The sequence below is a fragment of the Mchenga conophoros genome, linkage group LG2 (genome assembly GCF_057382185.1).
Source record: "Mchenga conophoros isolate Kocher_MC1m ecotype Shallow Benthic linkage group LG2, M_conophoros_male_GT1.1, whole genome shotgun sequence".
NCBI lineage: Eukaryota > Metazoa > Chordata > Actinopteri > Cichliformes > Cichlidae > Mchenga > Mchenga conophoros.
The window spans coordinates 28,594,281-28,621,467 of NC_140527.1; the positions used below are offsets into that span (position 1 = coordinate 28,594,281).

A 27,187-nucleotide genomic window follows, 5' to 3' on the forward strand; every position below is an offset into this window, starting at 1 on the left:
ATTGTGTCATCTGTTCTGTAACAAAATAAATCACCTGCGAGGTCATGCGTGGCATCCTTACTGTGTGTAAAATACTACATATAGATTTACTGCAGTCACTATAAATATGCCTGAAGTTTAAATTTAAGCACGTTAAACGACTGACCCGGTGCAAATCAGGCCTCCTTAAACAGGTTTGGCAGACTGCTTTGGAAAAGACAACATATGTCAACATGAGGAAGTGGAAAGCATCCTACATGCTTGCCATCTGTGCAAGAGGCTGCTTTGCTGTAGTCCATCAAACATAGACTCGCACACATGCATGTGAGCAGTTCCGCTCACAGACTCCTGCATGATTAACGCCATCAAAGTTCCAGCTCTCGACACGCCCGTCCGGAAAATTCTGCATCTGTCCTCCTAAAGCGGTGACAAGAAGTCACCTGTGAAGCTTCTGTTGCTGACCTCTGACCTTTCTGCAGAGACAGCAGACCATGAGCATTGGAATTTTTGTCTCCCGTGCACCAATAAAGAGCCTTGCTATCCATTGCCAGTTTCATGCAGACTCTTCATATATACTGGCCGTGGGCAGTCTGTTCAGTGTTGTGCTGTCAGTTCAAATCTCCCTATGACCCACTGCACCAATTTTCTGCTCTGTAACTATGACATTGTCAGCTTTTTAGGGCCTTTGACTTGAATATGTGATAGTAGCTTTTTGTTTATGTGTGTTATTTTTTTAATCAACACCCAAAGTCTGTAATATACCGACAACACACTACACAGACTCACCACACTGAAGTGTAAGATTATTTCAGCTGAAAACATGATATAACTTAAGGAAGGAGATCACTTCCAGCCAGACTGAAATCAGCTGATTCATTGAGACACATCACAACAATTTTTTTGGGTGTAATCACCTGGCCTACTTTCCCCTGACAGCTCAAGCACGAGGAATGCAACACACCTGTCAGTGCAAGGGGGAGGACTCAAGAGAAGAACTAGGTGTGTTGTCATTTGTTTCGGCACAGGCCTCACACACTCACCTAGAATCTCTGGAGGAAAGACGAAGCCCGAGGAGAGTCTATTTAACACAAACCAGCAGTGGATTTCTAGAGGATGGGAAGGAAAAATTGGTGAGAAGAGGAAAAGGAAAAAGGACAGGCAACCATGACGTGGAGGAGCCCGCTGGCCCTGGTGAGGGATGCCCTGCGAGGTCAAAGGGCACGGGAGAACGAACTCCGCAGCTTAGAGTCTAATCTACCTTATGAAGGATTAGAGAAGGGAAAGCAACCTAACCGCTACTTCCCATCAAATGCCATCAAGACCACAAAATACAGCCTCCTCTTCTTCATCCCCATGAACCTTTATGAGCAGTTTCACCGTCTGGCCAACCTCTACTTTGTGGGGCTTGTTATTCTGAACTTTATCCCTGAAGTGAATGCTTTCCAGCCAGAAATAGCCCTTATCCCAATTTGTGTCATCTTGTCTCTGACCGCTATGAAGGACGCCTGGGAGGACTTCAGGAGGTACCAGTCTGACAGGAAGCTTAACAACATGCCGTGCTTCATCTACAGCAGGTAACTGACTAGATGACAGTCATGTTCCAAATATAGAAACAGCTGTGCCGTGCTGTTTATGCACGACGTGCCCCGAACGATCCACATCAGTGCTTGTGATTCCTCTCTTCCCTGCTGTTTGATTGCGTAGATCTGTACAATTGTGTTCTACCTCCTCTGCGCTGCAGCACCCCCGTGGGAATTTTCGACTTAGAAATAGAACATGTGTGGGTGATTATTCCTCCTTTGAAGAGCCTCATAACAATATCTCTGACTGTCACATTGTGCACATTTGATGAAATCCTCGTTCGGGCATTGCGTCAGCAAAAACAGTAATGTTAGACGTTATCTGTTTTTTAGAATTACTGGTGAAAAATGAATAATTCACAAAGGAGGATAAACTCCGTCATTTCCATCCCTGTTGCTGCTGTGATTTTGAAGTACAGTGGGACATGGAGGAAGTGGGGAGGTGGGTATTACGTTAGACTGGAGACACTGCCTCCAATGATGAAGCCTCAACTTCTGGTGGGGTTTATAATTAACCCGCCGCCCGCTGCTGGTTTCCCCAAAAAGACAGCAGAGGTGTTAGGAAGCCTCATCTGGGGGAAAAGCCCATAGTGTGAATCTGTGTGTGTGTGTGTGTGGTGTCAGGGTCCAGGTGGCCTGAAGGGTGGTCTCCAGACACAACATTTCAAACACTTCAGAGAACACGCCGGTCCATCTGGACACTAGTTGCCTCTGCTTCACACACAGAGCAGTTGTGCGCTGCTGTGCAGGTTCCTGTGGGTCTCTCACGGCTCACTGGGAGGGGATGCTAAAGCTTCATTTTGGGATCATAAAGCTTAGAGCAAAATCATTTGGTTGGGATTTCTTCGAAGTATACAAATATTTCCTAAAGAAGCTCAGGGATGGATTTTTAGACCTCCACACACATCCTTCCTTTCTTCTTGGGAAGCCATTTTTACAGGCATGATGACAGAAGCCTTTCCACCATCTTTACCTGAAAAGACCCACGTGGAGGTGCAGACTGATGACAGAGATCAGACTTTAATCAATCGGGCCATCTCTTAAGCACGTAGTTTCCCCCCCCCCCATTATCTCGACATAATTTTGTTTTCAAAGCAGTGTGAAGTGTTTGAGCAGAACGTGCTTATCTTCTGGCTCATTCTACCCATCTTGTCTCAAACACTTGTCAGTCCACCTGCGTGGAAACATGCCGAGCATGAAGCATGCCGGCTGTTTGTCACAGCGTTTGAATGCCACGTCGCCCTCTCCTCTTGTTAAGTATGTCTCACCGCATAGCAGCAGGTGTGGTGACAACCAGTCACCACACCTCGCCGGCTGTTCCCATATCTGCTGTTTAAATCAGCTAAACAAATCTGGCTGATATTATATCATCACTGCTTTCAAGTATCCCTTGATCGCCAAAGAAGTAGGCAAACTAATAAAGGAGAATCAATAATGTATTTTTTTGTAGTTCTCTAGAAAAGAAACAAATGTGGCTGAGAGCAGTTGAATTTAATAATTGTGAGTCTTGAGGCTGTCTCCATTAAACAGCTCACCGACCCAACAACTTCCTTCTAACACTCGCCAAGTAACATGTTCAAGTATTTTTTCAACTGTTATTTGTGGCACACAATGACTACTGCGTAATTTTAGGCGCAAATGTTTAAAATAAATCCGAGGAATGATGTCAAAGGCTAGAGCACACACTTAACACCTCCCACACCTGGAATTCAACTGCCTGATGTATAAAAAACAAAAACTAGCGTAACAACTGTAAAGCCTTCTGGACATGAAAAGGATTGTGCGTGCATCTCGTGAGATTAATAAGCACAAGAAACTAAAAATATATAAGTCTGCGGTCCTGGCTTTGTTTGGTGTGAGGCGTGGTGTTCAGTAGTAGCTAACCGATCAGGTCCTGCATGCAGAGTAGCATACCTGCATCTCTCACCCTCATGGCTAAGCCTCACTACCTGGGAACAGCCTCATCTGTTAATGTTCAACGTGCAGTACTTCGTTGACAAACACCATCTCTACAATTTTCCTTTTCTGAAACACATATCACAGTTTGTGTCGTCATCCCCCCCCCCGAAAAAAGAAACCTGATATAATTTTCTCTGCTCCTGCTGTTTACGCTCTGACTTCAACCACTTCATAACACAGCACACGTGTGATTCCCCAAAACCTACCTTGGAATTTTTAAAAAGAATTCGAGGCTAGACTCTCAACTGATGTTTAATAAGGATTTTTTTTTTTTACTGTGAAGTTAAAAAGGTAAAATAATTCATTAATTTAATTTAATTTAATAATATAAAAGCTGTTGTATTTAACTAATACCGAAAGCAAACTGTTTACTTCGTCCTTACGCCGGGCCTTGAGCCCACAACACCTGTGTTTTAGTGTTGTCACTTTTGAATGAAAGGGCACTCCAGAGGACCACGTATGAAGGAGAGCATAGATTTTGGACTGTATTTCATTTTTACCTCCACCATTGCCATTTATACTACACCAAAGTAAGTAATTGGTAATTAATGGATTATTATTGTGCAGAAAAACTGAGATGGACTGTTGAAATGGCACTTTTCTTATATTATAATGCTTTAAATGTGTGTAAACATCTTTAGACTGACTGAAAGGGGGATTTCGTAAGTTTAGCCCACTTTAGATCAAAGTGGACCACATGAGGCCCACATTGTAAAATGAGTTTGACTTCCCTTCTTTGTGTTATAGCCTGCAACCCTAATAATACTGTGCCACTTAAGAAGTGCAATAATTTATTTCTTCTTTCTTTTGAGACCTCCAGTTGTTCTGTTGTATCTATTGGTAAGTATTTTAGCTGCTTAGTCTGGGCAATCATAAATTGCAGACATCATCAAAAGTGTTATCATTTGCATACATTTATATATATATAAAAAAAAGATGGCTATGTCTTTAATGAATGAGACAAAAACCTCAGCATAAATTAGTATAAAAGTTTTTAAAAAGAAAAAAAAAATTAAGATAAAAATGCAATGATCGCTGGCACCTGACATCTCTGCAGGAAAGAGAAGCAGTTTGTGGAGAGACACTGGAAAGATGTGCGAGTGGGAGATTTTGTGAAGGTGGTTTGCAATGAGATCATTCCTGCAGACCTCCTCCTGCTTTACACATCAGACCCCAACGGTGTGTGTCACATAGAGACAGCCAACCTGGATGGAGAGACCAACCTGAAGCAGAGGACAGCTGTGTCTGGAGTCTGCAACACGGTGAGAGTTAAATCTGCCTCCCGGTTTTTGTTTTCTCTTTCCTTCTTTCTCTGCGTGACTGAAATTGAATACACTCTGAAAACAGTCGTGCCATGTCCGGATGTTACTTAAAGTGCAAATCATTACAACTTGTCAAAGTAAGTGAAGACATACCTACTGGATTACATAGCTTTAACACATGTATTTGGAGAGGGATTGCCATTCCCGGGTGCAGGAGACATCTTGAAGTACAGGTTAAGCTGCATTTAAAAAGTTTCCATTTGTAATGATTTTCCCGTGTCTCTTCTCTCTTTCCTTTTCCCAGCATCCAGAATTTGAGCCTGAAAGCTTCAATGGGATCTTGGTGTGTGAAAAACCCAACAACAACCTGAATCATTTCAAGGGTTACGTGTGGGTATCAAATACACAGACAACATGAACCCCTCCCTGCACCCCCAGTTTCTATTAGCCTTTCAAAGCAGCCAAGCAAAACTAATTCCAACCGCCTTGCTGGACTTTCTGATTCAACCAGAGGCATTATTGGGGCTGTAATAGACTAGAATCGATTTTCTCAGGCACCACGGCTCTTACAGGTGGTCTGCCTATGCTGGCCAGCTATAGACATAAAGCAGGAGAATTGCTAATGGGGAATATATAAGCAGTAATGAATATCTAACGAGATCTGACAGTAAAAAGGAGGCTTCTCACTTTCTCCTGCTGCAGAGAGAAACCCGATAAGCAGAAGGTGGGAGCTGGAATTGAAAGTCTGCTGCTGCGAGGCTGCACAGTGAGAAACACGGACCATGCTGTTGGCTTTGTGGTATATGCAGGTATATTTTCCATTTTCTCGGCTGGTTCGCTGTTTTAACCTTGAGCTTTTAATGTTTGTTCCCACCACGATTCTTGAAATACTGAGATCACAAGAAGATGCTTTTCACAATCTACAAGCGTAACTCTACAAAATTACTATTTAAAAATGTCACATTTTCTTTACATTTATTCATTAAGTTTCCCTTTATTATTCTTTACTGTCAGAAAAGTAATTATTGTGCAGTGTAATGAAGCCAGCTGCTCTGTGAGACTTACATAATCATAATTGTAATCACAGACTGTATAAAAAGGACAGAAGTAGCCATTGTGCCTTCACCCACAGTTTACTTATAGTATGCATCTATATCAACTGGTCAGTGCATTCACCTAACAGCTTGGGGTTTTGGAGTCAGAAGTGACCAGATTTAGACCAGAGGGTGGATTGCTAAAGCACAAAAAGAAAAAAGAAAACACAGGAAAAAACAAGGTATAGGAACTAGAAACCTGGACGTCTTAAGGGGTGTGCAAACAGGCGAAGTGGGTGGGTCCTGACTGAAGCAACTAGACTACCACCAAGAGTGACGTGTGCTGACTAGTTATACACAGAGGGCTGGTAGGGGAAGTTGAGATAGGTGGGTAAAGGAAAGTTAAAAACGAAACTAGTTAACATAATAAAACAGGAAATAAACAACAACCACAAATGAAACCAGCAGATGCTAAAGGGAGGAGCAGATGGTGAAATAATGAGGGAGCTAAACACAAATAACAAACTCAAAATAGGACTGAGTGAAAAACAAACAAGGGTTCAGAACCAACCCTAGAACAGCTGATCATCTTCACCAGTATTCACACTTCATATACACTAGGCCAAATAGTGGTATGTAAATGAAATGAAAACAGAAACTCTACTTAACAAGAATCAAGAACAACAATGACTTCAAAATTCTGGGACCAAAGCCTGAGACCACGACAGCACTGGTAAAAAGCAAAAACACAGATGCTGGCTTGTTTTTTCACATATCGAGGTCCAGGTCATGGGAGCAGCAGTCTAAACAGAGACATCTAGACCTTGCTCTCTCCACCAGATCTTCTGGAGGGACAACGAGGCATTGACAAGCCAGCTAAGAAATAGAACTCATCCAGACTGTCTTGCCTACATTTTGGTCCCTGTAGGCCAAAACACTTCACCTAGGTGGAGCTAGGAGCCATCATAGTCGGATGCTAAACCACCTCATCTGGCTCCTTTAACTGTGGAGGAATTTACAGTCCACTCTGAGTCCCTCTTAAATTACTATGCTCCTCACACTGTCTGTATGAGCGAGCCCTGTTGCCACTTGTATCAGCGACATTATTCTTTCTGTTGCTGCTTGTAGCCTCATGACCACAGATGAAGATGGGAACATAGATGTACTGGTACATCAGTCTTCATTGTGACAAACTGGTGTACAATCGCTCAAGGAACTACAAGTATCAGCACTTCCACCATGGCTTCAATTTTTAGCCCCATATGCTAATGTTAGCATGCTAAAAAAAACAAAGCTAGCATGATGACGTTTGCCACCATGTTTAGTGTTTATTTAACATTTTAGCATTTATGAATTCAGAGTCTTGGACTCAAGAGATCGAACAGATGAAAATGATGTTCATTTTGCATAAATGTAATAGTAGTAAATGTAGTATTTTATTACAATATTTAAGATTTTTTGCTTTTTTTAGTGAGCACAACCTAATGTGATGCTGTGACAGTGGCACAATGACAGTAAAGTCTCTTATGTATTATGCATGTCTTAACGTGTGATACCGATTTTCACTCACCATGTGGGGTGTGGAATCAACACCTTCTCCTCCTTCCTTTAAGGCCGTGAAACCAAGTCCATGCTCAACAACAGCGGGCCAAGATACAAGCGCAGCAAACTTGAGCGGAGGCTGAACATAGACGTCCTCTTCTGCGTCATTCTCCTCTTCACCATGTGTCTTATCGGAGCACTAGGTCAGTAATGAATTACATCTCTTAGCCGTAAAATCGCTACACAAAATGATTCATGTTTGATGGCTTTACATTTATGAGGGGACATTAACTTCCAATAAAAAAATGGGCACAAGCCCAAGCTCATATCAAGACAGAAGACAGAGGACGGTATGCTGCTAAAAATAGCTTTCCTCCGTGCACTGCAGTCAGTGATTAATCCTGCTGTCCTCCTGTATGCAGGTCACTACTTATGGCTTAATGCTATGCCTGTTGTCCCCCCTTACCTGGTACCCCCCACCAGCGGTCAGCTGGACAGGCCTAGTCTTACTAGTTTCTACATGTTCTTCACCATGATCATCCTGCTGCAGGTACTGCTCTCTCTGACGGTTTGGAGGGTGTTGTTATTCATTTTGAAGTCATTAAACTAATCTTCTCTCCTCTTGTCTCATTTACTGTCCTCCTGTTTACTCTCTGGGTTACCTTTCACCTTTTTTCTATTTACTCCTCTCCTCTAAAGATCCTGATTCCCATCTCTCTCTACGTATCCATCGAGTTGGTCAAGATTGGCCAGATTTTCTTCATCACTAATGATATTGATTTGTACGACGAGGAGACTGACAGCCGCATACAGTGTAAGGCTCTGAACATCACAGAGGACCTGGGGCAGATTGAATACATCTTCTCAGACAAAACAGGCACCCTGACTGAGAACAAGATGGTGTTTCGGAGATGCTCCATCATGGGAACCGAGTACCCACACAAAGAGAATGGTAAACATCTTCACTGAGTTAGTTTAACCTAAAGCTGATGCAGTTTAGCTAACCTCACGATTATGACCTGTTTTGTAACGTTGTTACAAATGGTGTTTTCATATGCAGATTTCTCCAAATGAAAATTTGGATGTCTGATTAAATCAGACAGAAAACTAGGATAAAAGAATCAGAAGGTTATCACTAGTTTAACAGAAATATTAAGAGAGCTCTCTTAATTATTAATAATCTTGTTACCTTGCTGAATACTTTGGTGTTTTGACTTACTGAAAGAGTCCTTCCACTCAGCTCTCTAATCTCGGATTTTAAACAGTCCCTCAGCACTGTTAGTGTTTTAATGCATGTGTCGACATGTTTTTGGGGGGTGATTTGCAGCCATCCGCCTGGCTGTCCTGGATGAGCCCGAGGCAGAAGAGGAGGTCATCTTCAACCAGCATGCACAGCCTCTACCGACTCGTTGGTCCTTGGATAGTGAGGAAGCCAATGTTGAAGACACACATGGCCATGGCAGCCGACGCAGAAGCAAAGTCACAGGAAATGCCCAGAGTGATGTGGCCTTCAGCAGCCCACTGGTACGATGATGTTTATTTTTCTTTTTTCTCTCTGTCTGGATACCTGCTTTCCTCCAAATCTGTTGTTCAGTTATTGCGGAATCCACAACTTTGGTTTTAAACGAGGAAGTCCGCCCTCAGCCTTATTTCATATCTGAATTCTTATTTCAACCTAATTTCAAACTCTTACTTTTTTACCCAAATGTGACCCAACCTTCTGTCAGAAGGTCCCAGTCCCTGCTGCAGATGGCCGAGCTGCTAGGTGTCAGTGATGAGCACATCCATTTTGGCTCAAAGCTGCCCCTGTGTCTGTGACAGGACATATGGTCATGCTGAGCATCATTTGGCACAGGCCGGTGATGTCACATAAACTGTAAATGTGCACTATAGATTAGTCACCGTCGTCTTGATTTACAGTACAGTGACTCTGCGCCTATTTTTATCTGCGGGGCAGAGAGCGGAGGCCTGGGCATACAGGCGGAGACAGAAAAAGTCTTATGTTTATGCCAGCAATGTAGTACACAGCCCATCTTTAGCACTCCTCATGCTGCGTCTCAAACAGAGCTGAATGCTCGTATGAACGTACACTTCCTCCCTTCCTTCTGTCCTTCTCTCCTCGCAGCTCTTCCTTAAACATGGACCAAAAAAACCCACAATGAAAACAGAGAAACGTTATCCAATCTCCTCAAGTCAAAGCTGGAAAAGCGTAACGTAAGCAATAAATCTACTAATAAAAGTGTTTCATTAACAAAATCATTAACTTGCTCTCCGACAGGAAACTGAGGTGGTCCCAGACGGGAAGCTGTTTCAGAAGATTAGCAGGACATCAAGCGGCAGCCTCAGCCACAGCCAGAAGACAGATGCTTACCTGGATTTTTTTCTGGCCCTAGCCATTTGCAACACAGTGGTGGTTTCCATGGCAACAACAAAGAGAAGGAGGGTGAGTGCTCAGTTTGCTGCGACAGTGGATGGGAAGTAGAGATGGAGGGCACATCCGGTGGAGAAATGATAGATTAAAGATGTGCCCTCTTTAAACTTCCAGTGTCCTATAACTATAAACTTTAAATAGAACAAAAAAAAAAGAAAAGAAAAAAAAACATTCTTCACTAAATTGACATGGAGCAAGTGGAGATTTGCAAACAGGGCAAGCTTCATTAAGTTGAACATTTGCTGCTCTGAACTGTGCAGTTCTGAAGTCTGGCAGATGGATGATGGATGTAATCTGTGTGTTTTCCCCCCTGAGTTCACAATCAAAGGTTAATGCACAAACAGAAACTGAGTGGAAGAAGAATTGTTACTGGGACGTTTTGCCATATGTGTAATGTGAGAAGAGGTCTTCCTAAAGCTATTTAATGAATTTCTTGATTCTTTTTTTTTCTCAGGTGAGTGTGTCTCCACAAGCCAAGCACACAAATACTCCACTGGAAACTTTATCCAGCCTGATGAGAAATGCTGGCGGCATTTTTAAATTCTGCAAGCGCAATCCCAAGAGACACCGTACCTTCACAGAGGACTCAGAGGAAAATTTTCAACCCTCTGGACAAACAGAGGGGGTCGACACCACCGGGCTCCAGCCGTGTTCGCCTCGTCCTCCATCCCTGAGCGACGAGCCCGCGCTGACCTCAGATAATCTGAGATATGAGGCGGAGAGTCCAGATGAGGCTGCCTTGGTCTATGCTGCCAAAGCATATGGCTTCACTCTGCTGTCTCGCACCCCTGACAGCGTTTCAGTGAGACTACCATCTGGGGAGGTGCTGGATTTTGAGGTGCTGGACACCTTGACCTTTGACTCCAACAGGAAGAGAATGTCTGTGTTGGTGCGACACCCAATCACCAAAGAGTATGTGCTGTACACTAAAGGCGCAGATTTTGCAATCATGGAATTACTTGGTACACCCTATCCAGGTAAGTTGAGATAAGAGTACATTAAGTACTTATAGTATGCATCTATATTAACTGGTCAGTGCATTTCTAATTAATTTGTAATATTTCCAGAGCACTTCAGTGGCAATAAGAAAAATATAGCAACTGTTACTCAGCGTCATCTCGACTGCTATGCTAAAGAGGGGCTCCGCACACTGTGCATCGCAAAGAAGGTGCAAAATCATACATTATCCTATTTACCAGCATGATTTGCTTATTTAAGTGAAGCTATGTTTCATTTTTTTTCTGCATGTGTTTCAGGTTGTGAGTGAAGCAGTGTATAAACGCTGGTCAGTGGACAGAAAGAACGCTATGGCTGCTATAGAGAATAGAGAGAGGCTCGTCATGGACACTGCTGTGCAGCTAGAGAAAAATCTCACCCTGCTAGGTGACACATCCACCAATCGTGCATTGGTTGCTGTATACTGTATATCTTTGTGATAATATTTGTGTGCGAATGGTGCCTTTATTTGAAATATGTCCACGTGCAGGAGCTACAGGCATTGAAGACCGTCTGCAGGAGAACGTTCCAGACACCATCCAGGCACTGCGCGAGGCAGGGATAAAGGTGTGGGTGCTGACAGGTGACAAGCCAGAGACAGCTGTCAACATTGGATATGCTTGTGGGCTCCTTGAAGACGAAGACCTGGTGATAAATATGGGCTGCAAAGACAAGGTGAGGAGGCCTCACATTTAAGGGTTGCTGACTGAGGTGTTTTTCATTATGGCATGTGTTGAAAATGGAGCATTAATTTATTTTTCAGGAAATCAAAGTAATGTACTTAGGTTGTGCAACCTACAACACTCATGTGCATGGTAAATATGTAGGTAGTACAGATTCGGCAAACAAGGGAAAGTTCCCAGGACGAGACACAAATCCCCTTTGGGTTGTGTCAGAAATGACATCTGACTTGGAAAAAAAAATCTGCCACCTGCTGTGGCGACCCCTTGCATCAAGGCACCAGTCAAAAGTAGTTTTATCCTAGGGGGCCAGTGTACTCCTAGTACCTGTCCCAAGCCTGGATAAATGTGGAGGGTTGTGTCAGAAAGGGCATTCAAGATGTTACACTAAGCTAACTGACTAACGGTGGCATCTTCCTATTTACAGTGCAGATTGTGGTGTCGAATCATGGAATCTAACTTTTAACAAAAAATAATAATTTTAAATAAAAGGTTAAAATAAAATCTTCTTAATGTCTATCTTCTGGTGATTTAAATAAGTACACAATATGATAAATTAGAGGTGTTGATTTAGTCAGAATAAGGAAATCTGACCAAAAAGTTGGTGGAATTTTATACAAGAATTTCTACACCAGTCAAATCAGAAATTTACCTTCACTTTCAGTGTTCCTGATGCAAGAGGAGAGGTGTTCCCAGTTTTCAAGACAAAAAGTGCCACTGTTTGAGTGTTAAAACTACCACTAATTAAATAAAACAGAAATTAAAGGGAAATTTACAGGAGACTCAGAAAAAAACCTGAGAAACATTCCTGGGTGCCTAGTTTTCTGTCTGGAGATTTGCAGGTGTATGTAACAGAGCAGCGATGACCCTCTGCATGAAAGAAGAAATCATCAAAGCAAGTTGTTATGTTAAGAATCTACTGGAGCAGATTTTTTTTTTTAAAAACAGCATTTCTGTGCTCTTGCAGTTTGATATTGTTTTATAAAAAAAAATATTGAAGTTAAATGGCATAGCTGACCAAAGAGCACGAAGTAGAAGACCATTAAACTGTTTGCATGGTTACATTTAATTGTATCACATATGTCTGAAGAGGAAAATATTATAGTGCGCATATCGATTTCATTAAAACAAAATTTTTACAAACTTTTTGTAAAAGATGTGGAATTAGTTTAAATCCTGAACCCTTTTAGTTCACACCATTAGTAAATAATAAATACTCTAACAGGGTTCAAAGGAAAGAGGACCATTTCCTCCATTATTTTAATTCATCAAAAACTAAAAACATTGTGAAGACCGGAAGCATTAGTAGCTAACAGATATGAAAAAAGTCTATTAAACATTGGCCTTTTAAAGCAAATTAGGGACATGTGTAATTTATATTTCGCAGAATCACATACAGCTTGTTTCAGGGGACAACACTGATTTTCTTTGATGGTCTTTCAAGGAAAGTTGTGTGTTTTCCCAGCAGTAACTTCAGGGTAGGTTTCTCCTCCTGTGAGCTTGTATCCTTCCAATTTAAATGACTGAACCTTTGTGACCACTTTTACATTTTAACTAAAGGTCAAACCTCCGCATTTCCATCAGAGAAAGATAAGGTGTCAGGTGTGGCCCTGCTTCTCTTAGGTCATTAAAGAACTGGTACCACCGAAATGAAGCCTTCATAACAACCTGACCATGTCTAATCATCGGCAGCCTCAAATAGACTGAAATTGGCTGTCGGCCCTGAGGGATACATGTGGGACTTTCTGAAACAAACGGGCTGCTGCGCTTCCCTCAGATGGACTAGTCACTGATGATGAATGGAGTGAGATAGCCTCAACACAATAACTAATGCTTTCATATCTAATTACCAGTCTAATGTTCAAACCTCAGAGGAAATAATTCTCTCATAATCCAGAGTGGAGGCATATTAGAAGCGAACCATTTTTTTCTACCATCATAACTCGGTGATCACCTGAGAGATACACTCCCACAACCACTGTCCTACCAAAGCCTAAAGAAATTTAAAATAATAAAAATAGAAAAAAAACCTTTTTCTTCCATCAGTTTCCTTTTTGTTTGAGTTATTTACACACAACAATGATGAGTCTGATGGGACCAGAGCCTGATATCTGCTTGTATTCAGAAATCATGAATGTGAATCAGCAGTAGAGTAATCGTGTTGCTAAAATACCAAAAAAATGGGCGTGTTTATTTTTTCTGGAAATCTGTCCAGAACCCAGGCATATTTAGTTTTCCATTATTAACAAAAGAGAAACAACAATTTTATTTTTCTATAATATTTAGCTCACGTTTGACAAACTTCAAAGCAAAAATCATCTAAGTGATCAGCTGCTGTTTTTCAGATCACATGTACGAACATCCTGGACTGCACCCTGGAAGAAGTGAGGAGGTACAACGCTGATCCTCGTAATGTGGATACCACCCTAAACATGTCTCTGGTGATTGACGGCCTTACCCTGGACAAGGCTTTGTCGCCGGACCTACTGGATCGCTTTGTGGCCCTGGTGAAGCACTGCCGCGCCGTGCTCTGCTGCAGAGTCACGCCGTTACAGAAGAGCCGAGTGGTGAAAGTGATCCGGGAGAAACTCAAGGTCATGACACTCGCCGTTGGTAAGAAAATCAATGAAATGCTTACATGTTCAGTAAAGTAAAAAGTTGATTTAATGTGTTCTTGACTTCTTCCCATCATACATAAAATACAGTGAAAAATAATATGAAAGTGACCAAAAACATTTTCTTTGTATAATTTTTGAACCAAACACTAGAGCTTCAGATGCAGGATAAAGACCTGAAACTTACTTTTAAAATTAATCCATGCTGAGGTCAAACACAGGTACACTTTGGGTCAAATATTTCAAGAGGTAAAACTAAAAGAATAAGGCAAAAAGGAAGAAGTCATACTCAGCTCATACTAAGTTAAGTTAAAATTGTCACCTGTATTTGGAGCCCACTTCAGATGTTTGTTTGATCGTTGCGCTTTAGTTCACTTCACAGAAAGCTGCTCCTACAAAAGAAACTTTCACAGGACTGTGAAGTTTAAACACACCCATGATTCAGGAACTTGTAGAACCACCTTTAGCAACAATAACTATAAGAAATTGTTTTCGTCATTACTTTATCAGTCTCTCAAATCATTATAGAGGAATCTTTGGCTCTCTCTACAGGTATCAGTTCACTGAGGTTTGCAGGTATTTGTTTATGTGCACAGCTCTCTTAAAGCATTTCTTTCAGGTTGAAGTGTGACCAATGCAGCATCACGATTCTTTTCTTTTTTTTAATCTTCCTGTTGTAGATTTGCTTCTCTGTTTGGGATGATTGCACGAGTTAGTTTCAGCTTAGCTTAGGAGTTGGTTGACTCAATGACTGCAAGATGCCCAGCTTCTGCAGCTGCAAAACAAATCCAAATGATGCCGCATCCATCACCATGCACTTTTGTGAGGTGCTTGTGATGATATGCCATGTTTCGTTTTTGCCAGACGTGGTGCTATGCATTACTGCCAGACATCTCCACTTTGATCCCACCTGTCCAAAGGACCACAAGTCTTGTGGTTGGTTCAGATGTAACTTTGCTGCCATGTTGTTTTTAGAGAGAAGAGGCTTTCTCCTGGGAACCCTGTAAAACAAGCCATACCTGTCCAGTCTTTTTCTAATTGTAATACATTATTGCATCATATTGCACCAGACCAGCAAACTTATAGCAAATGATCAGTTTGTTTAGCAGCACCTGGCTGCTACTTCGTAAGTCCTGAGGAAGTGGTAAGGATGTGCTTACCGAGAAAACCTTTATTTTCATGCAAATGTATGGTTATCAGAGAGCTTTTTAGAGACCAAACACAGGGCTAAATTAGATAAATTAGTAATCATGCTTACACGTTTCCTGATAGGTTTCGCATAGCAGCTTAAAATGTGATAATAAGTCAGTGTCATGTTCACTAACGACTTACATCCATGTAGTAAAGAGAATAAGACTCAATACAGTGCATAGAGTTTGTGAATCGAGTGAATCTTAAAACATTTTTAAGCTTCTGTATAAACCACTAAATCAGCGTCTGTGCTGTGTTTTCAGGTGATGGTGCAAATGATGTAAATATGATCCAAGCAGCTGACATTGGCATTGGGATATCTGGACAGGAGGGGATGCAGGTTGGAATTGATTTCTTTACCTCCATGTATGTGCTTTGTTCTCCTGCCTCACAGCCTAAAACACATCAAAACTCCTCTTTGTCATCTGCAGGCCGTCATGGCCAGTGATTTTGCCATATCTCGCTTCAAACACCTGAAGAAACTTCTCCTGGTCCACGGACACTGGTGCTACACTCGACTGGCCAACATGATCATTTATTTCTTCTATAAGAACGTGGTGAGTGTTATATGTTATATCTGCATCCCGATGCTCTGCTGTCTAAATTAACATCATGTCATGATTCATCCTTTAACCGTCTGTGTTTAATATGTTTCCCAGGCCTACGTAAACCTGCTTTTCTGGTATCAGTTCTTCTGCGGATTCTCTGCCACTGCCATGATCGACTACTGGCTGATGATTTTCTTCAACCTTTTCTTCACCTCTGTGCCACCCATAATGTTTGGACTCATGGACAAAGACATCTCAGCAGAGATGCTGCTGGGTGTGCCCGAGCTGTACAAGACTGGACAGGGTGAAGGGGTTAGTGACACTCCCAAAAAGTCATGCCAGCGTTCGGTCTTGAATAAAAATGTGCAGAATGCTTTGATTAGTTTCTGTCTTCATGAATTCCAACTTTTGTGTTGTTTGTTCAGGATTACAGGTTTACAACTTTCTGGGTTTCCATCCTCGATGCCTTCTATCAGAGTCTGGTCTGCTTCTTTGTTCCATATTTTGTAAGTGACACATTTTAAACAGTCTAATCTTTGATTGCATTAAGTAATGCTTTCATAACAGGGCGTCATTTGATTTATTTACTGGTTAACTACTCTTTGTGATAACTGCTTTCTTCTTTATATTTGATAGTGTACTTAATTTAATTACTTGTATCTCAGGTCTACCAGGATTCAGACATTGATATGTTCACTTTTGGAACACCTATGAACACATCTGCTTTATTTATCATCCTGATGCATCTGTCAATAGAGATCAAATCCTGGGTGAGTTCTGAACTGACATAATCATGATATACCTCAGTAGAAATGTCTTTAATTCACTTCTTTTTATTAGTGCATATTCGAATTCTAACATTTTTTAAGACCTCTAAACTGGTTTTAAATGAAAGGAAGACACACATAAATTAGAAAATGCAATAGAGAGCTAACCCAGATGGTTTTTCTATGTTTCCAGGAGAAAAATGTTCTTGAAATCTGGATGATGTATAACAGCCTCTCTGTGAAAACCTTGTGAATATAGGCAGAATAAAGTAAAACTAAGGAATAAGGATCTACATCATTTTTTCAGTATTCATTTTTAATCCACAGCTTTTACTCCAAATATTCAAAATACAAATATTCTCTTTTTAGAATCTCTTTTTATCTCTTTTTAGAAAGACTAAATTTTATTTACTAACAAACCACTAAACTTATTCCTAACTTTTTATACATATGCATATTTTCCAAAATGTTAAGTGAGGTATTTAATTTATATGCAATTTCAACAGAAGGTAATAATTTTTTTTAAAGCATGGAAACAAAGTAATGCAAAAAAAAAAACTGATGAAGAATCTTATTGCTGTAAATATTTCTCTTGCAGCAGAAAACAGAGAATTAACGGGTATTTGTTGCTAACTGGATTGTTTCCACCACATGTAATTGCTGTTTTTTGTCATTTGTGCCGCAGACGGTGGTTCACTGGATAATCATGCTGGGCAGTGTGGCATTGTACTTCATCGTGACACTCGCCTACAGCGCCGTCTGTGTAACCTGCAACCCTCCCTCTAACCCATACTGGATCCTCCAGAGCCAGATGGAGGACCCCATGTTCTACCTTATCTGCATCCTCTCCACTGTGGTGGCTCTCCTGCCCAGGTACCGTGTCTGTCACTCTTTAAGCTCAGTGGGGTTGAAGATTTTTAATTGTCCAGAGTTTTGGGGTGTATTTGTGAGCACTTTCTAGCGTTGGTAAGTCTTTTCAGTGTCAATGTTTAACAATCACATAGTCTAATTTTAAAATATGAGCAGCATAAGGTGGGTTTTGCTCTGTATTTCCCTTCATTTCTACTTTAAGGAGTCACCAAATGTGAAAGGATGTACATATACTTACAGATCTATTATTATAGAAAAGCAACAATTAGCTGCACAGGTGTTAATTAACACTAAGGATATTAAACTCTAACGTTCTCCATTTTTTTGTCATATGACAACCAGAGGAAAATAAAAATGTTCTGAAATTAATAATAATTTCTTTTAATAAATGTATTTTGCGTTCAGCACAGTCGACGGTACGGTGACTCAAAACGGAATAAAGAGAAAAAGCAGCAAATATTCTCTATTTTTAGTTAAAGAATGACTCATTCAATGCTGAATTCATGTTCACAATATAACTCACTTCTTAATCGATTTTCAAAAAACCCATTTGAGCAGTTTTCCTATTATGTTTATATCTATTTCCTAATACATGTCTATTTGTGTTGGATTTTCTAGCCCAATGGTTCTCAACAGCAAATCTGAATCATCCTGCGGTTTTTAAAGGGAGCAGACAATGCTACTTTTCTCTAATGCTACCCTTTTCTTAGCCACTTAAAATCTTTAAAAAAAATAATAGAACATCTCTGCACAAAAGGCCATAGATAACCTTAGATGAGCGGCAACAGAAAAAACAACAAAAATAGAAATCACTATTTTAGTCTACATTTGCACACATATTTAAAGCTAGCGGGTCTCCTATTTTAATTACTTATATTGATCTAGAGCACGCTTTGACTTGTGTACATCATTAACTGCTATGCAATTATGAGGCTCTTACGGTGTGTAAACCCTACCTGCAGAATTGTAGTTAAATATTGTTAAACGTGAAGGTCAAGAAGGACTGCACCACAGCTTGGTCTTCTTCTTCTCGGTTGCTGATGCGTCTGAAAGTGCTGATATTTAGAGAGAACGCTCTGATTTACATCAAAGGGCTGCATATTTTTCACTGGCCTACTTTCTCACCACCACACTCTCTCCCTCAGGTACATTTTTCACGTGCTGCAGAACTCTATCGCCCTCTCCCCGTTCATACAAGCTAAGCATCTGGACCGTAAGGACCCCTCCATCAGAGAAGAGTGTATGAAGGAGTTGAGGAGCTACAGGGGCAGCGGGCAGGTCAAACGCTCTAGGCTCTCTACCCCACCCTCTCCCACCCTGGAGACCCCTGTGGACTTCATTCACGAGTCTCTTGCGGTTGCTGATATCATGGGGGATGATTTCACACTGAATGCCACAACTAAAAACTAGCAAAAGTCTGCAGACTCACAGGGAACATGAAGGGGAAAGGAATTCTAAGATGGTTATTTATTCAGAGGATTTTATATACATGAAGTCCCCCTGTATACATTGTTTCATTTTTGAAATGCAATCAGGGAGATACTGCTGCTCTCTAACTGGAGTTTATTTTGCAATAAACTACGTGACAAAAGCATGTGGGCCGTCTGTTCCTTCCTCTCCTCCTAACAAAGTAACACATAAGCCTGTTAGTTTCCTGATGGGGTTTCAGCGCATAGTGGTAACCCAATTAGTCATGCCACCCACCCCTTCAAAAAGTGGTACTTTTCCAGGACAAAATGCTTAGCTGGTTTAGTGTGGTCCTCTCACCTAGATATCCTAAACAGCCACAGTTACAGATCCTCTATTTAATTTGCTGCCATTATTAATAATATTAGTGGCATTTATAAGCTAGCCTTGGAGTAATTTTTGTGTTCGGTATGCATGTCTGTGAAAATTACCATGGAAATGCATGGAAATCAAATTTTATTTTCCACACCAACAACCAGTGTGTGTGTGTGTGTGTGTGTGTGTGTGTGTGTGTGTGTGTGTGTGTGTGTGTGTGTGTGTGTGTGTGTCAAGCTTTATGTAAATCCAGCTGGAGCATCTACATCAAACAAGCCAAAAAAGATAAATTTAGAAGAATCAGAAGCAAAGACTTCTGAGCTACAAAGACTGCTGCTTTTTTTTAAATGGAAATCGAGTGTGCACAAGCAAATCCACTTGTAAAAAAAGGCTGAGGTATCATTGGTATACCCCATTATACAGTAGCAGCTCTGCTTATATAACGTCCCATTCCCCCCCCCCTCCGGTTAGATCTTTGCTGCCCTCTAGAGCTGAAAACGAAGTGCTGCAGAAAGGTCAAACGGGACAAAGTCAGCTTGGATCAGGCTTCACTGTTTAGGAGATCATGCAACATTAAAGTTATGTAAACATGTTTTTTTTATTAGTATTTAAATACAGCCTGTGTAGAATAAAAAGCAGTTTCAATGAAGCTGACATCAATGCTGCACATACACAAAAACCACTAACAATAAGTGATATAAATTTATACAGCAATTCTTCTTCTACTAACTACATCCACGCAAAGTAAACAAATACAAAACAGATATTTACAGCTGTATGTTGGACAGCGTGTCATTGCACATCGTGGGCCTGTAATGGTTCATTTGTACCTTTTGCACAAAACTATCGTCGTAATCACATTTGATACAAATACTTCAGTTTTAAGTTGGTACTCCCTTACAAGCAAAGAACCAACTAACTACATGTTAAATCCCACAGGACAATAATAAAAATAAATAAATAACTAAATGTAACACTCAAAAAACAAATCACGCCCAAAGTGCTGACTTTAAGTAATTTGATTACATGTTAATTTTCCATGTAATGTTACATTTAAAGGAATCTGGTAGTACATTTTATACCAAACATATTTCGCTTAATGATCACTTATTTTAATAAATAAATCTTTGATTTGATTGATTTCAACTGCCTTTGCCTCAAAATTATTGCTTCGTGTTTATGAGGACAGCAAATCTTTTTTTTAAGTGCACATGTTTTTGTTTTGTTTTTTAAAAAAGGAAAAAAAGAAAAGAACATAAACCGACCACGTCACCACATCACCTAATCTGAGTTCTGCATATTCATTTCTGTTCAAAGCCTTTAGTCAAATACCTGCTATTACCTGATTTTTAACACCTGTCAACTAAATGAAAAGACGGCAAAGTAAAACAGGCCAACAGACAAAAGAGACCCATTGTGTTTTCCATGGAGGTGTGACTCGCTCCGGCTCAACAGGAAACTCCTGTCCTTTCTGCAATGAACCAGTATCACTGTGGTTAGTGTCCTCACCTGAATGCATGCAAATGTGGTTAAATTCAGAAAAATCTGTAACTTGAGGAAGAGTTTTAAATTAACTGGTTAATTATTTCATTAATTTTAAGATTTTCAGAAAGATTTAGAAACGTAAAGAACTTGTGAATTATGTTTGGGGGATTTTTCCCTACCAACGACCAGCAGATGGCAGCGTCACGCTCTTTTATACACCATGGTTAAAAATGTAGCCCATCATTCAACTGCAACCAACATGTTTCATTACAACATTTAGTGACAGACAGAAAGCAATCAAACGTTTTTATGCATGAACTATTTTCAGAGAAGTGTATTATTCTTACATAAAATTCATTGATGGTACACAACAGCTACAGAAATTACCCATAGTGAGCGGGCCAAGACGCGCCGTGAAGAAATGTTTTCACCTTTCCTAATTTTTTTCCCAGCTTATTTCTCATGCTTACATATTTCAGATCACCAAACAAATTTTAATATTAGACACAGAAAACTGAAGTAAGTACATTTTGCAGTTTTTTTGAACAATGACTTACTGAGAGAGAGAAAAGAGGTACCCAAATCGACCTGGCACGTGTTTGAAAGACAAATTCCCCCTAAACCTGATAAGTGGTTGTGCCACTGTTGGTAGCAAGAACTGCAATCAAACTATCTGCTTTAGGACCTGGATGACCTGCTGTAATTAATGGAACCATAAATTCTGCTCTCTACCAGAAGATCCTGAAGGAGAATTTCTGGTCATCATTTCATGGACTGAAGCTCAATCAAACTTGGGTTACGCAGCACGGTAATGATTTGAAACACATCAGCAGGTCCACCTCTGAATGGCTCAAAAAAACAACCCCCCACCCCACCCCCGAAAAACAAACAAAGTGAATGTTTGGGAGAAGCCAAGTGAAAGTATGAAGTTAGATTGAGATACTTCGCCATGACCTTAAGTGTTTTCAACTCTTCTTCTGCAATGAAGAGTGGGCAAAAATCATTGCAAATTATCACAAACACTTGATTGCAGCTCTTGTTGCCAAGAGTGGCACAACCCCTTATTAGGTTTAGGGGTCAGTTACTCTTTCCCACAGGATCAGGTAGATTTGGATTGCTTTTGTTCCCTTAATAAATTTAATTGTTATTTAAAAACTGCATTTTGTATTCATTCTGACTCTTTGTATGACATTAAGATTCGTTTGATGATCTGAAACATGTAAGTGTGACAAATGTGCAAGAACATAAGAAATCAAATAATTTTCACATGATAGAGATAGGGTGATGGTGGTGCGCTGGCAGTGGATTTTCACCTGGGAAAGCAGGGTTCCAATCTTACACAAAGCCAAACGTGTATGCCTGTGCTTCTCTGGCCCAAAGTCTTTCTCCAAGCAGGGCTTTCCAGTCAGGGGCCATCTTGAAATGGATTTTTCGTTTTTCCTTTTCTAAATGTTATGTCTATTAAAATTGTAAACTGTAACCATAGTTTAATGCCATCATTGATAGCTCTGGCTTCATGTCAGCCTACCAGGTGGGCATCATATCAGGAAACCACATCCGCCCGAGGTGCTTCGACACCTCACTGTGGATCTGCTCTATGTTATAGCTGCTGTCTGGGATCAGTACCTCCTCCATGATTGACAGCTGTGTCAGCCTGCCCCCGCACATCTTCACAAACTCCACAAAGCCACTGCAGGTCACCTCACACTCGCCTAGCCCGATCGCTGTCAAGCTCTTGCAGCGCTCTGCGATGCGGATTAGCTCCTCATCTAGGGGCTCAATGCCATTGGCGCACACAACCAGCTCCACCAGCCGAGGGCAGTTCAGTCCAATGCGGCCTAGCATCATTTTACTAACAGCTCGGCCAAAGTACAGATGGGTGACGGGGGTCTCCTCGCAGAAAAAGGGCTCAAACTCCTCCTCATACAAGTAGAAATACATGACTATGTTGACCTTCGGCGAGTGGCGGATCAAAGCCTCCCAGCTGCTCCTCTTGATGGTGTGAAAATGTGTTTGGCCGGGGTTTTCACTCACCACGTCAATGCGCAGGTGTTCCAAGTGAACGTGTTTTTCAGAAGACAGGGCAAGAAGAAGCTCATCACTTAAGAGATGGTAGTTCAACGCCAGCTCCCTGAGGCCATGACACTGGTCTGCCACACACAAGATACCTTATGAAAAAGAGAGAAGAGTGTCTTAATGTTTTAGAGCCTTTGAGAATGTATATACCTTTTAAATATGAGTATGTTAGCTGAGGCACGGTTGTACCCTTAATCACAGACTGTATACTAAAAGGTGTTCATAGCTTCTGGGTATTAAAGGTTTGTCCTTAAAGCTGCATTCTTTCTTGGGCAGCAGGGGTCAACTGTAAAGAAATCTATAAGAAGATAACGTTACTTCTCACTTGCTTTATGGCCACAATAAACACTTTCCTGATGATTTTATGGTGGTACGGTACGATTTCACGGTGGGGCCACCTTGTGACTGTCAGGTTACTACCCAACTGGCCTATAGTGTGCTTGGGTTTAGGGTCAGCTCAACTCCCCTGTCATATAGTTTAAAGGCTTCATAATGGGAGTCCATAAGCTGACAGGTGACATCATGTTGCTTATGTTCACCTTCATAAACAGTCTGTGAATTTAATTTTCTTTTTGGCAATCAGTTCCATGCTGAAGTACCTCAGTTCCAAGAAAAGCAAAATTGAGCAACTTGCTGATGAGTATTCACAGTGCCCACTTTGAAGCTAAAATACTGCAGGTGTACTAACCAGCTGGGGAGACATGAGGACAGCTGCTCATCTTCAGCAACTTAAGGGTGTCACTGTTGTTGGCAACCAGCACCTTCAGGGACGGATCATCCACTGGGGTGTCATCGATCCTGATGGAGGATAATGACTTGGAGTTTACGAACACCACCGTCAGGGCAGACACAAAATGGGCCTGAGGAGATACCAACGATGTTCATCAAACCAGGATTCATTATCTGTTATTGCTGATGTAGAAAACTGTGCAAATCTTTTTACAGGAAGTGCAAAAAATAATAATGCACCAGGGGAAGAGGTGAATACAATCTTCATGATGACTTGAAATACCAGCATATATTATGTGTGTTAAAAAAAAAATCAAATATAAACAGGCCATTTCTTACTTGAGATACATCCATGAAGCTGGGCCGTGCTGTAGAAATCAGCCCCAGGGTCTTGATGGTGCAGTTCACTAGCTGAGAGAGAATGTCACAAGCTGCCTCTGCAGATTCGGTGCAGCTGTCCACCTGATTTACCAGCAGTGATTCAACATTTTGGAGAGGAGGAAAGAGACATTAAAATAATTGATGAAAGACTGAGGTGTAAGAATCACTTGAGATAATTAAGCACGTCGATGCCAAGACTGCTGACATGTGATGCTCAATTCTGCAGCAGTTCAGATTAAGGAGGGCAGGTATTGTTTATAAGACAGTGTGTTGTGAAAATGGAAGAAGAGAAAGAGGCCACAGCAGGTGAAACAGGTGAGAGGAAATGAGAGACGGCAGGGGAGGCTCTTACTTTGAAGCTAACATACTGCAGGTGTTGGGCATGCTTCTTGATGATCTGCTGAATGAGGTCAGGGTGAGTGGAGCGTAAGTAGGACGTGGCTGGCTGATTGAGCTCAAACTCAAACTTCCTCCACAGGTCAGGGGTGTGAAAGACGTCATTCCAGCACCGGCACACGGATGATGCCCTGGCCCGGTCGACCAGGGACAGATGCTGGAAGATCTGCAGGACGACGTGATGGGGCAGGTTTCCCCAGTCTTGTGCTGGAGTCATCCACTTCGGTCTCTTAGCCCGCTCTCCGAGGGAGGGGAAAATCTGGCACTGTGATTTCAGACCTGTCCTTCCTCGCTTCATTCTGAAGCAAATCAGCCCACTGTGGTGTCATAAAATCAAAGGTGTGTTTAAAAGGGCAGTGCAGGGTTAAGATTTTACTGTGCTGGGATTACACAAGCCATGAATTGCAGTACAGTGTGAACTCAGTTTATGCTGGTAGCACTGAACAGGTTTTGTGTTTAGGGACAAACATCTCCAATTCTATAATTATCTGCTTTAACACTATTTACCCACTTAATTATAGCTTCCTGAAATGCTTCATTAATTATTTTCTTTTATAATTGTATGTTTTTAAAGCCCTGATATAATAAAGAAGCTGCGTTTGGCTGCTCCATTATTCACAGGGAGTCACCACATTTTTACACGTGATTGTCTTTCTGTCAAAGCCCCAATTTGAGTGTTTTTCTAGTCTCAGGTTTCTTTCAGAGTTCAGGGTTCTTGTGCTTGCTGGGCAAATGTGTAACTATGGAGCTACCAACGTGCTGATAAATCAGAGAGTTTTAAATGTGTCTGGATCCAATGAGAATTTTCTCTTTTTTTTCACACAATCAGTATTTGCAAATGACATTTTTTTCTGTTTAGTATAATTTAAAAAAAGAACAAAGAACTTTATATTTATCCACTAAAAGCACAGAGTTCTCTAACATATAACTCTCTATGTTATCTGCGTTACATGACAGCCAAACTCAAACAAATAAATGCTGTCAGAACTAGATTTATGAAGTACCAACTATGTCAAAGGACATATGAGCACTGTATAACACAAATATAAGGTACGTAATATATATATAGCACTTGATATTAAAACGGAACTCTTTGTCCTTTACCACCACCACACTTGAAGAAACAATCTTAGACACTATAAGCACCGACATAATTTAATGCAACAGCGACCAGTCTAAAAGCTAAAAGTGTCTAAAACCTAACCCTACAGAGATGCACTGTAAAAATCTGTCTGTGAGCTGATGTTGTTTTTATTCAAGAGTCAATACTGGCTCCAGAATATGTACGAAGGTCTTTTAAATAAAGTATCAGCTAATGGTGTTCGCGTTTCACTAACTATGAAATATACTAATCTGTTTTAAAACCATTTATAGTATTGTCCCTCTGTTATTACCACTACTATTGCTTTCCTTGCATTGTATTGTGTTGCTGTTGTTGTTACCGTCGTTGCATATTATTGCATGTTGCACATGCTTAAAAAAAGCTGAACAGAAACTTTAAAATGCATAAATGCAGGTGTCCTATGAGCATTTATGAGTCTGCAGCAAAGCTGACCGAATCGTAACACAGCCCTTCTCCTCCAGCCTCCTCCAATTCCGCAATCGATCTTTTACTCACAGTCCAAAATATCAATAAAGCTCAGAGTTACTTACCCGAACGGCTTAAAAACGACGCCTTCCGCAGGGTTTCGTGCTCTGCCAGCTGAGATGACAGCGTCCACTTGGAGCCATGGCTGGAGATGACTGCAGAAATGCTGGCTGCTGTTGATATAGGACAGCAGGAGCAGCTCCCATAATAAGCTCTCTTCACTTTAGCGACAGCTTGACGGGCGCTGCCGAGCAACCGGTACACGTGAGCTGAGGAAAACATGGATCTGCATCTCCCACCACCATCTTGCGCGCAGAAAAACAGATTAACAGTTCTGCGTGAGCAGAGGACATATATTTTCACATTTCAGGAAGTCGGAAAGGACTGTTTATACTAATTCTAATTTATGTGGTCACTCAATGAGTGTTGTTGTCCTCATGAGCAGAGGGCACAAGATAGTGTGTGCACGCTTGCACACAGAAACTAGGTCAGTGTGTCAAAGTGTGCGTGCGTGCGTGTGTTTGTGTGACGGAGAGAGTGATCTTGTGGACATGCTCATTAAAACCCCACACAGGAACACACTTTATAAACCCTTGATTATCGAACCTGTGCCGATTAAAGCAGTTTATTAACCGCGGCCGTCAGCGGTGAAGAAAAGTTAGAAAACGATGTCAGGTGGTTTCTTAGTGTTATGAATCTTGCTGCTTCACAAACTGGCACATCTAAAGCAGATGGCAAAACAACTATACCTGATAAAAACGTTTACATTTATCTAAACTCATTAAAAAAAATAGCAATCACGTGTGGGTTTACAAACTCAAGGTGAAAAACATCAAACAAACCGGATGTTTACATCTGGATACTGTTAGGATGCCTGGGTCGTTGACCCAGGGTGTTTGAGTTTATGTTATTATTTATACTTTCTAGTTTTTGGTTTCTTTGAGTTCCGTCTTATGGCTTATGTCTCCCCTATCACCTGCATCCCCTTGTCTAGTTCTCGTCTATGTGTATCCTAAGTTCCTATATCCCCGTGTTCAGTCAGTGTTTGTGTCTGCCCTGTTCCCACGTCTCTGTTCCCTTTGTAGTGCCTGCATATGAGTCTGTGTCTTTGTTCAGTCTGTGTTATGTGTTTCCTGTTTTACTTTGAAAGTCCATGTCTGATGTTAATGTGTCTGGTTTTGCTTCCTCTTGTCTCGTTAGGCCTGATTTGCCCCAGCTGTGTTTCCCTCCTGTTACTCATTCCCTGATTGCTCCCTCTGTGTATTTAAGCCCAGTGTTTCTCTGGGTCTGTGTTGT

At 41.2% G+C, this 27,187-nt stretch overlaps 2 protein-coding genes across 2 annotated transcripts; one reads left to right on the forward strand and one right to left on the reverse strand.

The window, feature by feature from the left end:
• Positions 1–967: 967 nt before the first annotated feature.
• On the forward strand, positions 968–19,035 carry atp10b (ATPase phospholipid transporting 10B). Its single transcript, XM_085292235.1, has 21 exons — positions 968–1,553; positions 4,576–4,780; positions 5,085–5,170; positions 5,483–5,589; positions 7,428–7,559; positions 7,779–7,906; positions 8,056–8,308; positions 8,684–8,880; positions 9,635–9,799; positions 10,242–10,764; positions 10,855–10,955; positions 11,044–11,170; positions 11,274–11,458; positions 13,809–14,076; positions 15,533–15,609; positions 15,701–15,826; positions 15,929–16,129; positions 16,243–16,323; positions 16,483–16,587; positions 17,270–17,457; positions 18,600–19,035. The coding sequence occupies exons 1-21, from the start codon at positions 1,144–1,146 to the stop codon at positions 18,862–18,864; spliced, it is 3,930 nt and encodes a 1,309-aa protein (XP_085148361.1). The 5' UTR covers positions 968–1,143; the 3' UTR covers positions 18,865–19,035.
• A 788-nt stretch (positions 19,036–19,823) lies between these two features.
• fbxl3l (F-box and leucine-rich repeat protein 3, like) lies at positions 19,824–26,332 on the reverse strand. Its single transcript, XM_085292391.1, has 5 exons — positions 25,957–26,332; positions 24,260–24,620; positions 23,866–23,988; positions 23,486–23,657; positions 19,824–22,889 (listed from the first exon to the last, which is right to left on the reverse strand). Exons 2-5 carry the CDS (start codon positions 24,599–24,601, stop codon positions 22,246–22,248), a joined length of 1,281 nt encoding a protein of 426 aa, XP_085148517.1. The 5' UTR covers positions 24,602–24,620; positions 25,957–26,332; the 3' UTR covers positions 19,824–22,245.
• Positions 26,333–27,187: the final 855 nt, after the last annotated feature.